Raw genomic sequence first — 11906 nt, forward strand, 5'->3', positions numbered from 1 at the left:
TTATCTAATACAGGCCTTAGAAAAAATAGGAGGGAAGGACCAAAACTAGGTCCTAAAAAATTGTACATCTAAATTTAGCAACAGAATGTGCTAATCTATTACCCATATGTGGATCGTAGGAGGCAACTATGTGTTGAAAATCAAGCGGAAGTTCCTTGGAACAAATGAAGTGGTTTGGTTATTAGTGTCATGGGCTAACTTGTGAGTTATCTCAATGGCTTTTATTTTTTGTATAACATTCTCCCCACAATTCCATTGATCAGCCCATTTTAAGGGGTGCTCTTTTGGTGGTTGTGTTTGTATTTCATTTGTTTCACAAATACAATCAGTAATTGGAAAACCATTTTCATTTTCTTGTTGGTTTTAGTATGAAAAATAGCTTTTTGAACATAACCATATCGTTCAAAAAGAAGACTAAATATACCCAAGCGATTCTCTATGCATTTTGGTCATATTGTTATTACTATATATATATATATATACATGTAAATATATATATATATATATATATATATACATGTAAATATATATATATATATATATATATATATATGCTAACATATTATATGTATTTTTACCTAATATATTATATTTTTAACATACTATTGTTATTCGTATATGACAAACAAACAGCAGTATGGTGAAAGTTGAATGACAGGAGATGAATTGCTAGTATACACGTGTATTTATTTATATTTTTCCTTATTTGACCATATAAATTGACGGTACTGTCGATGAAGGACATCTAGCATCTTTGCTTTCCCTTTTCTTTAGTGAAAAAGAAAAGATGAGGGGTCAATTTGGTTTATTGTCGGAATCCAAATCAGAATACAATATTCCCATTTGTTTGATTTAGACAAGAATTATAATAGGAATTGAAATTACCTGGAGTAAAATTTCTTTCCCAAGGGAGGAAGAGGGAATGGCCATTTTGCCATTCCACCATTGCTCAAATAGAAGAATGCCATTCCCCTAGAAATGGAAATGGGATTCCGACTCTCTTCACCTAAACAATTGACCATTCCAATTCTAATTCTAGACCCATATTCCCGTGAACCAAACACTCTAAATATAGGATATAGAAAATTTGAGAAAAACAAAGATAAATTTGTTTAATTTGTAACGAGAACAAATTTGCCTACTTTATGAGACCATCTCTCTAGATTTACTCTTAATAACATCAAACATCATTTATCACACTTAGAAATGTGTATTGTGTCCTCTTTGGTAATTTAGGAATTCTTTTTGGTCTCTCAGATTGGTCCATGACAGTGGCGAAGAGAGACACAGTAAGTAGTTAGCCAACCCTACTGAGCTCTATGCCCCATCATCATCTGTCCTGCCTAACAGACAACCACCACATGCTAATGCTACCGAACCTGTGCCCCTATCCTCTGGGAACAATGAGATATATATTGGGCCAATCATGATGTGCCACGTCAATTGATATATCCACGTGCGCAGAGCTGATGTGGTGTACAATGTATTGGCCCAATATTACGTGTAAAACCAACCGTAGACGATTTCAACGGGAAGGTGGAAAACTTCATACTTGTTCTTCAAATACATAGTCGGATTTAGATTCCATTTCCAAGACAATGAATACAGGACATTGATCTAAATTAATTAATACTTTTGTCTTTAGTCTTCACCCAAGAAAAGATCTAAATTTTTTTGAAAAAAAAAAGATTTAAATACTGAACAATAACACTAAAGGAGGGAACGCTCTTTTTTACGGTGGATAATAAAGCCACGTCTCTATTATTTCTACGGTAACATATAGATGACATGATTTTAATATTCAGGGTGAAAAGGAGCATTCCCTCCTTTTTTTAAAAGGAGAGGGAGTGAACTCAGGACTTGCAGTATTACGAGTGACAGTTGTTTGCAGTAGGGGTATCTTAGTAATTTAGAACCAATCGGTTTTGATTTCTCAGCGACAGGACAAGGTTGTTTGTATTGTTCTAAAAAGAAAGTACGTCATCAGCAACTACACTTACTTACAACCTTACCCCTCATTTTATCTCCCGAGATCCTTTATCGGTTTCGGATAAAGCAAGGGCATTGTAGTCATCCCACTTTGAGAAACTTCAAACATAACCAAAGGGGGTTTCTCGTCATTTCAATATATAAAGAAAGAGAGAGGGGCGAGAGAGAGAGAGAGAGGCGGAGAGAGAGAGAAAGGGGAGAGAGAGAGAGAGAGAGAGAGCAGGGCCTAGAGAGGGAACCGTTTTTTCTGTTATTATATGAAGTTTCAGCTCAGCAATGGTGTCGGACCAAGAAATAGCAAACGGGGTGGAGTCGCTTCTCCGTCAGTCTGACCCCAACGCCGTTACCTCCGTTAACGGTGTTGTTCAGCAGTTGGAGGCAAAGCTAGGGTTAGACCTCTCCCACAAGGCGGGATTCATCCGAGACCAGATCGACTTTCTCCTCCGATCACATAACCAGCCCCCTCCTCAACCCAAAGAACATTTTGCCCTCCAGCACCACCCTCAGTTTCACACCACGCACCCCCAAATTCCTCACCATTTCACCCTTAACCCCCACCGTCACGAGGAGCTCAACTTCCGATGTCGCCCTCCACCGCAGCCTCAGCCTCACCAGCAGCCGCAGTGCCCACCGCTGCCGCATCTTCCGGTGACCAAAGCCGATGCTTTTGTTCAGAACTCTGCAGCACCCGCCCCCGAAGTGCCAAAAGAAAGGTTCACTTTTTATCCTATTTTCTTTCCGAATTCTAGTTTTGTGTTTTTTTCCCGAATTTGACGGAGAAATGTTGGCTTTTAGTTTTTTCTGGCGCCCTTTCAATTTTAGAGTTTCTCTTCTCGGGTATTTTGAAATCTGAATTTACAAAATTTGTGCTGAAAAGTCAAAATGGGCCCATTATGTGAAATTAGGGTTTCTGAGCGTGTTCTTCACTTGTCTCCATATACAGTATATTCCTTTTGGTTTTAGGGACCCGAAGTGTTGTACCTTTGTTGGAATCTTCATCCTAGTGCTTATGGGTTGTTTTGTAAGAGTACTGGTTCTTCCAAGTCTCTATCTTCTTATTGTTACCTTGCCTCGTTTTCTCTGGTTTCTCATCTATTGTTTATCTAATTTCACTATTTTATCCTTTATTCTGTCATTTCACTTGTGCTATTTTGCTTCGAAATGCATTAGTTCCACGTATTATGATGACATTTCATGATAGGTAGAAATGTGCTTTAAAAGCTAAAGGCTCATGTTTAATACTTGGAAGAGTTTCATGTTTGCTTTCAATTTAATAAATGCTCACGTAAAGTGAAATTTCATAGGTAACCATTCTTTTAAGTGTAGTTACAACCTCGGTTATTTATGGAACTTTAGTCTTTTATAAGTTAATGTTGCCCTCCAAAGATGGGTACGGTCAATAGTGCTTGAACTTTTGTTCGCTCTGGAGTTTCACCTATCAACAAGTCAGCATTCAATATCTTGCTTCAAATTTCAAAACTTCAAGCGGATAGATATGTGCAACCAGATGCTTAGAAACCAAAATCTTTTGAATCTCAACGGTTAAATCAAGGCATTTGTCCTACATATTTGGTTTGGTAAAACTTTTCTAATCAAAGTGATCATATTTGCACTAAAACTTGAAGTATCAGACGTGATATAGCACCCTTGTATAAGTATATGGGTATCATAGGGTTGAACTCCACGAATGTGGACAATCTGATGTGTCAGATAACTATTCCTGGAATATTTTGTGGTTTTAATGCTATTGTCTGACTTCCAAAAAAAATGCCATTGTCTAGATATGCTTCTATGGGGGAAGTATGGCTGCTTGGAAAATAACAACAATAACAGCCTGGGCTGCTTTGAAGCTTCATGTGCATGACACATTAGCTTGGGTGTGGGGTAAAAGAGTAATTGCATCAATATTCTTTTAATTAAAAAGGCAAATAAAGAACTAAGTGGGTAACATGTCATGTGCAAGAAGCTTCAAAACAGCCCAGGCTGTTTTTTCCAAACAACCAAGATTTTCTCGTCATTCGTATTTTCATATTTCTAGTGTTGCTTTGTCTGGAGTCTGGACCATATATAGCTTGATTAGGATTGGAGGGTATCATGTTCACCTGCATGTGTCTGCTGTTTTTCATTAGAAGTTTAGTTGTTGCTTCAGTAGTTGTTAAGCCATAAAGTGTCAACATATTTCTTTTACACATATAATATTTTCTTTTTGTGTATTTTGTCTTGCCTATGCATGATTAGTTGCAAATTTCATGGGAAAATATGGTTCAAATAAATTATGAATTAATTGCAATGATACCTTACTCATGACAATTTGATTGCAGGTTTTGTTCATGGTTCTCCTTCCACATAGCCTATTTAACTCTTGTATTTGCTACTCTGCTACTCAATGGCCTTTATGTTCTTTTGCATCACCTCATGTATCTGTCTCCTTTATCACTTTATTTGCAGTGCTCCAAGCGGAGCAAAAAGAAGAGGTGGCCCAGGGGGTCTAAACAAAGTTTGTGGTGTTTCACCTGAGCTCCAGGCCATTGTTGGTGAGCCTGCCATGCCAAGGACCCAGGTTTTTAGTCCAAAACTAATCAGCTGCTTCTGTCAAACACTTCATTTATTATGTTTTTTTTTTTTTAATATATCAGCCTTTTCCTTAACATTACTAGAGGATCCTAATGGCACCAATTCTTTTGGTTCAGATTGTGAAACAGCTATGGGCTTACATAAGGAAACATAATCTCCAAGATCCAAGTAACAAGAGAAAAATAATTTGTGATGATGCTCTGCGTTTGGTGTTTGAGACAGACAGCACTGACATGTTCAAGATGAATAAACTTCTGGCAAAGCATATTATCCCTCTTGAACCTACAAGTATGCATGCCACTAGAGATGAAAATTCTTTAGCTCTTATTGGTAGCCTAAACCAAAATACATGTTTTCTTTATGATTGCAGAAGAGTCAGGCCAAGATTCTAAACGGATCAAGTTAGATGTTGAATCCACAACTGAAAGTGCTGAAACTGGTCAATCACTTGTTGTAATATCCGATGCACTTGCCAAGCTTTTTGGCACTGGAGAAAGGGAGATGATCCAAGCAGAGGCTTTAAGACGCCTTTGGGAGTACATAAAACTTAACCATCTGGAGGTGGGTTCTAGTGTTTCTAGGACCCGTAGTTTGTCTATGAGGTCAACCTATACTGCATTGGTTCCAAGAAATATATCCATGAAGGAACTTAGTTTTGCATCTTGCTTTCATTGTTACTTTTTTTTCCCAGCATGGTGCATATTTGTGTATAATTCAGTTTTGCGTGAAGGAGCTTTCCTCATTTTACTCCCATTGATCCCTTTTTTTTAATAAGTCTCCCACCCTTGTTCACCCACAACACCACACAGAAAGAGATGAGTAAGAAAACAAACAAACGAATAGATGTAAAGAAGGAAATGTAAAATCATTTCCATTGGCAGTTCTGGAATTGCAACACACCTTTAAGAATAATATTTTAAACACATCACATGGTAGTCTTCATGTTGGAATCCTTTATATCTATTTGTTTGTTCAGATAGTCTTCATGTTGCTAGAGTTCTCTTTATTTGTTAAATAATAGGGCCTTGGAATCCTCTATAAACAAATTTGATATAAACATCTGGCCATGCTTTTGTCTTTCTGCCAATAAGAAAACATATTATGTTTTAAGCACCTCCTTGCATACTGATAAAAAAAGAATCTCCTTGCCTCATAAGCTATGGTTTTTAGCCGAGTAGGAAGTATTGTGGTCTGAAGTGGTAGGTCTAATTAGTGACAAGATGAGAAAAAGCCAACCGAGATGGGTTAGTCGTAACATCATGTAAGTAGACAGCCAATGACTGCACTTATGAGAGAGCGGATGAAAGAAAATGTGGTTTGAAGTGGTATAAAATGATTTAAAAGCTTATAATTTGACTGAGAACATGCTCTTGATAGAGCACAACGGCAAGTGGGATTCATGCAGCTAGCCCCAAATAGTTGGGATTAAGGCTGAATTGCATTGAGTTGATTTGGGTAGGTGTTTTATGTGGTTCAGTTGCCAAAAATGCAGAATTCAATCCATTTATCAGTTTTTGAACCTCCACCATTATTTCAAACCTTTTGGAGCAAAAGCTGCATATCTTAGAAAGAAAACCATGTGTTATAATGATGACTATTAAAAAGCACATATTTTATGTCTAGTCTTCACTGAAAATTCTTGTGCATTTGTCAATCTTAAGTATATGTATCCTTGTTTTCTTCCTGTTTATTTGCAACTATATTAAGAATGATTTCTCAGATAACAACTTTTGCATCTGTTGTATATTATATTTCCATTTCACTCATCTTTTTCTTATATAAAAATGGTTGGTTTACATTGAAACTTATAGTCTGTGCACATCCTTTAGGATCCTCTAAATTCAATGGTGATATTATGTGATGCAAAACTTCAAGAGCTTTTTGGATGTGCAAGCCTTGCTGCAATGGGAATACCAGAGATGCTGGCACATCATCTTTTCAAGCGGTCATAACATCTGACAGTGTTGGCTGGTTGGTATAAACTCTTCAATTTGAAATATCCTTTCTCTAGTATTATTCAGACGATGTTTTATATAATCTGATGAATTTTATGATGCGAAAACTAATTGCTCCATATTATTGGCTTGAAGCCTGTGACCCATTCCTTTTAAAAAAAAGCCTCCTAATTCTTACTGGTTAACCATGAGGTTGAACCTAGGAAATGTGATGCAGTAAAACTAAAATTTTGATGTGCTGGAAAGTTATATGTTTCATGGTGGTTAAAATTCACAGTTTCTCTTGTACATTAAATGCATTTTTTATGGGTGGTTTCTTGGAGGAAAAGGAAGAAAAATGTCAAATGCTTATTATCAGGAGTTCTTCATGTTTTATCCTTTTTTTCCTGAGTATCTGTTGTTTCACTTAGACTTAACTCCTAAGTAACATCTGTTTTTTACTTGAATATATTTCTTTTGTCTTCTTTAGTCACTGTATATTTGGTGTTTGACTTGAAAACATGGCAGGGACATAGGGGTGGGTGTGGGATTGAGATATCCTAGTAAGCTCTCTAGCAACATTTCTCACTGGGCGGTGCATGATCGTATGTCCTTTGATTTGTTTTCCTATTGGATAAAAGCCCTTGCTTTTTTTTTTTTTCTCAGTGATTTGTACAACTGCTTTGAACCAATTATCCTTCTGTTCAAGTTAGATTGCAGAACTCCAATCTTCCCTCAATTTCCCCAGCAACAGTGTCACCACCATCTTTTATCATTTGTCAATTCATATCATCAGCTGTAGATTCCATGGCAATCAAATATAAATTAGTTTCTGGACTGATTATATTTTTTTAACCGATTGAATTATCTCACCAAAATTGTTTATGGTATTCGAGGTTTGTACTGCATTTGAAATGACCAAGTGAGATCTAATGTGCATCTATGTTGGGAATGATCCCACTAAAAGAACTGATGGGCTTGCTTTTTGCTTTTACTTGCAGATGCACAACTTCGATGCCATCTAGTCAGTAACTGACAGCATAGCAGATATTGGAAAAAGTCATTTTCTTTTTTGTGTGCTTTGATTGGTTAGGTGTTAATTCTGTTCACGCAACTTGTTTATTTTATGTGCAAAATGGAAATGTACTCTGGGCTAGTGGCAAGGAGTATGTTGAAGTTGATGACAAGGCCCTAGCTTTCAGGTTTTCTTTATTTAACATCATAAATTACAGCCTAATCTCTAACCACCTAAGAAATAGCAAAAAGATGGAAGCACAAGGGAAAGATGGAACTAATATTAACATCGTGTGAATGAATTTTTAGCATAATGTATACCATGTTGCATGAATTTGCTTACTTTCAATCTGGCTATTGATCCTCTAGTAGTCTAGTGGCAGCATCAGCATCTGTGAGGTTCCAAGTTCCAAACTGGCCATTGATGTTTAGGTTCAGTTTGGGGAAGAGTGTATACACAAATATGTACACTGCGAAACCTTGTATTTGCACTTTAGGCTGTGTTCGGTTGCAGTGCAAATGTAAAAAATGCAAATTCTTGTTTAATTTTGTTTTGGATTTTACTTTATTCTGCTTCATGTCTTAATTTACTTCATTTCTACAAAAATTTGAAACGATAATAGGTCAAAATTTACACTCAAATCATTTGCACCGCCATGGTTTTGCATCAGTGCAAATTTATTTGCATTGCAACCAAACACAGCCTTGCCCTCTGTAATTCAGACCTACCTGACTGTCAACTTGATTCCATGATCTCTCTTGGCTCCACTCCTGACTTCCTGAGTCTTGAGTCCTACTCAGCTAGGAGACACGAGACTCCGAGATTCCAAGTCTAGTAATTGACTCGAATTAACACTCCTCTCACTCTTCCCCAAGTAACGCACCGACTGTTTCAAAACTATTCATCGACTCTTTAGACGATTTTTTTCACTTTCCGACGAGCTTCTGTTAATAATATCTAGATTTACACCATTACAGAAAGCAAAAAAAGTGCATTGGATCTGCCATCGTTGCAATCTCTAAGTAGGCATTATGTGAGGACTGAAGACTGAAGATGCTTAGCTTGCTGATTGGGATCTGCCATCATTGCAACTGTGAATGATCAATCGCATGAAATGGAAGAAGGGTTTTGATTTTTTAGAGACTCCATTACGAGATTGAAGTATCTCTCTCCCTCTCTCTCCATTTTATAATCGAATCATCAATCTTCATCTTAAATTTCTTCTGCCGTTCTGCGCCTTCGTCTGCACTAGATCAAAACGTTAACATTGGTGCGCTGCTTATAATTTCATTCACAATCGTCTTTTGCTCTTGTTATCCAGCCCATTGCTGCATCACCTTGGACACCCATTGAATTGATGCATCAAGTTTAACCTTTATTACTGGTGAAGGTGGTGCTGGTGGGTTTCATTTTGTCCGTCTCCTGATCTTCCCATCGGCATGGGCCCATCCCATATTATGATTTAGTTCTGCAACAACTTTTTTTCTCTCCTTTTTTTTTGTTTTTGGAATGAAAATATGAAAACCTCATAAATAGTAATTTAGAACATGTAAATTATTTTTTAAATTGTTTTTCTTTCTCTCTTTCAAAACTCACCGCAAAATCTCTTTTTTTTTTATTTTTTGAATTTTTGAATCTTTTTAGTTTCATGTAATTAATTTAGAACATTCACCTCTCACATTTCCTTACCCCAACAATGTCAAAGTCGTGTAGAAAGTGAGGAATTTCTTCTTAAACTCTCTCTCCTTTTCTCCCTTACCCCTTCTCAGCTCTTTCATTAACTCTCTCGCCTTCCTCCTTTTTCCATGCCTAGACCGCCCATTTAGCCATATCAACAGCCTCTCAACCAATATCAAGGATTCACAATAGTGAAACAAATGAGAAATTGTAAAAAAACAAGTTATGTAGAGGTAAAGTATCCTTCTTCTTCTTCCCTCTCCCAAATGGCCAAATCTAGGTTCCTCCCTTTCTAATATGAAAGACCTTTCCCAAATAACAGTTATTTTCCCCTGCTTGGTACTTTCCTATTTGTTTTCGGAGTTGGAAGTAGATTATTTTTCACTCTGTTATATGTGTGTTAAGAGTATAACTAGCTACTTTAGTTTTTCACTCTGTTCCACGTTTGGCATGGCTATATTTAGTACGTTAGAAGTAGATTTGTTTTTCCTCTGTTGTACGTTTGTTTTTGGGTTTGAGCTTTCAGAAATAGATCTGTTTTTTGCTCTATTATACATTTGTTGAGTTTCAAATCGAGTATAAGTTGTGGTTTTGGAATTGGAATAGAGTGAGGGGAAAAAGGGGTGTCGTCATTGCAATTTTTTACCATCCTCACCCACCAAGATGACAATACATATGCTCAATGCTAGCCTATTAGTGCACTAAGCGTTTGTTTGAAACCATTGTCGTTGCTCCAGAAAATGGGGCCATATCAGTGCCATGTAGGAAAAAATGGAGCTCCAAGAAACAACTATCTGTTTGAAATCGTTTTTTTATTGAAAACGGTGCTCCAAGCCATGCCTTTCCGAACAACGCCAAATTTGGTGTTTCCTAGAACTGCAGCTCGTTGTTGCCACCAAGACAGTGATGTGGTATTAGATAATGGGTAGAAGTGCAGAAAACGTTTCTTGGAGCATTGTATCAAACAGAAAAAGTTGTTGTTGCTCCAGGAAATGTCCTACTTGATAGCAACGATTCCAAACAAAAAACAGGCACAATTTTTTAAGAAAATGATACTTTCAATCCACACATCAGCAGCACCGTTTTCTCAAAAAACAGTGTTGCATCCGCAGCATTGATGCCAAACATATACTAAAATTAGAAAAAAAAAGGTTACAGTATTCACTATCTCTAAACAAAAAGGGTGAATTAATCAATTAACTAAACCATAATGATAATTCAAAAAATTTATGGAAGGATAAATGAGAAATATGAGAAATCCGTATCCTAAGTCTTCCACTGATACAGTCCCAACCTTTACAGGAAACGAGGAAGTGAATATTACATAAACAAAATTTGGAACACAAAGATAAGAAAAATTCGAGTTTGGGATATATATATATATATATATATATATATATATATATTTCTTAAAGTACCCCTAGTTTTTCTAACAACGGACTAAATCTTCTTTACTGTTAGTATTCATTAATGAAATGATTAAAATGACTATTTTATCCATCATTGTTCTCTAAATTTTCAAAATAAAACTTTTAACACCATATTAAAAGTGAAAACTTCAGAAAAAACTCATCTAAAGATGTTAGAGACGATAAACCAATTTGAACAAAACTTGTCTCTTGTGACCGAGAAGCTTTAGAAGATGTCGAAAACGATGGGTAGAATGCGGGTTTCATCATCATAATCAGAAGCATTCAAATAATCATCACCAGCCACGTTGATTTGGTGAATTTTCTTTGATACATGAGCGGGGGAAGAAAAGGAAGAAAAGGAAGGCTCTCTCTATGGTTTCCAATTTTCTTTGACACATATTGATGGCAAAAAGTTCCTAATCAAATCAAATCCGGCAAGCCTGGTACAATATATACTGGGACTTTTCTTGTTGGTCTTTTTTTTTTTTTTAATTCTTCCATGAAATATCAGTTTAGTCCCTGCTCATGTCAGGTCAATACAAGGTGATTAATGAGAAGGGGATGCCACACCACCAGAGGCCTTTCATGAACGGGGCTGGTTATACATTCAGTTCCACGTAGAGTTTCAGATTTTTGGTGTTTTTTCCCTAAATTAGTGCCGCACCTTAGAGGCAGTTCCACTCATAAAGAGCAAACAGTCATTTGGTTGGGCATCTTCAACGTTGCAACTAATTAGAGGGCAGCCGACGAGGCTCAACTGCTCAACAACGTTACAGCTTTGAAATGGTTATGACGTTGCTTGCCAATGGAACATGTCTTCAGCTATAGGGCCAACTCTGTAGGTAGAGAAGGCAATTTTTCACCCAACCCTTTGAATCCACCTAATTCATCTAAATCGCCCACTTACTTATCGGATTGGAAATGAATTGATCACTCATTCAGTCAATTTAAATGGGTTGGATTGTGGATAACCATTGGGTTAATTACTACAGATATAAGTATTAATTTTTTGGTCATTTTTTTTTCGTTTGAATGAAATAATTTATAATTAATGTATTAATTTTCTATTAATTATTGAATAAAAATAGTTTTGTCTCAAATCAACGTAAATCCAAATCAATTTGACCTGAGTTCGGACCAACTCAACTTGGTCTAAATATGAACAGACTAGATCACCTCAGTTCAGTTCGTTTGGGTCGGCCAGCCCCAGTTTGAACCCGCCCCACCCCAGGACAAACCAATCTGGGTTGACCTGAATCCGGAACGAGTTCGGTTGGGATGGTTCAACCCAAGCCCAGCTTGGCC

The 11906-nt window shown here is 36.8% G+C and overlaps 1 protein-coding gene across 2 annotated transcripts; it reads left to right on the top strand.

The window, feature by feature from the left end:
• The first annotated feature begins 2042 nt into the window (after positions 1-2042).
• Positions 2043-7845, top strand: LOC148878408 (uncharacterized). 2 transcript variants are annotated; one of them, XM_088954288.1, is made up of 6 exons: positions 2043-2702; positions 4438-4549; positions 4680-4851; positions 4934-5124; positions 6393-6538; positions 7499-7845. In XM_088954288.1, exons 1-5 carry the CDS (start codon positions 2266-2268, stop codon positions 6513-6515), a joined length of 1035 nt encoding a protein of 344 aa, XP_088810414.1. In that variant the 5' UTR covers positions 2043-2265; the 3' UTR covers positions 6516-6538; positions 7499-7845. The 2 variants fall into 2 exon arrangements, with proteins under 2 accessions (XP_088810414.1, XP_088810405.1); XM_088954279.1 differs by having other exon boundaries at positions 6393-6534.
• Positions 7846-11906: the final 4061 nt, after the last annotated feature.

Source organism: Nelumbo lutea, chromosome 1 (genome assembly GCF_056320005.1).
Source record: "Nelumbo lutea isolate HS-2025 chromosome 1, American lotus-T2T, whole genome shotgun sequence".
NCBI classification, from domain to species: domain Eukaryota; kingdom Viridiplantae; phylum Streptophyta; class Magnoliopsida; order Proteales; family Nelumbonaceae; genus Nelumbo; species Nelumbo lutea.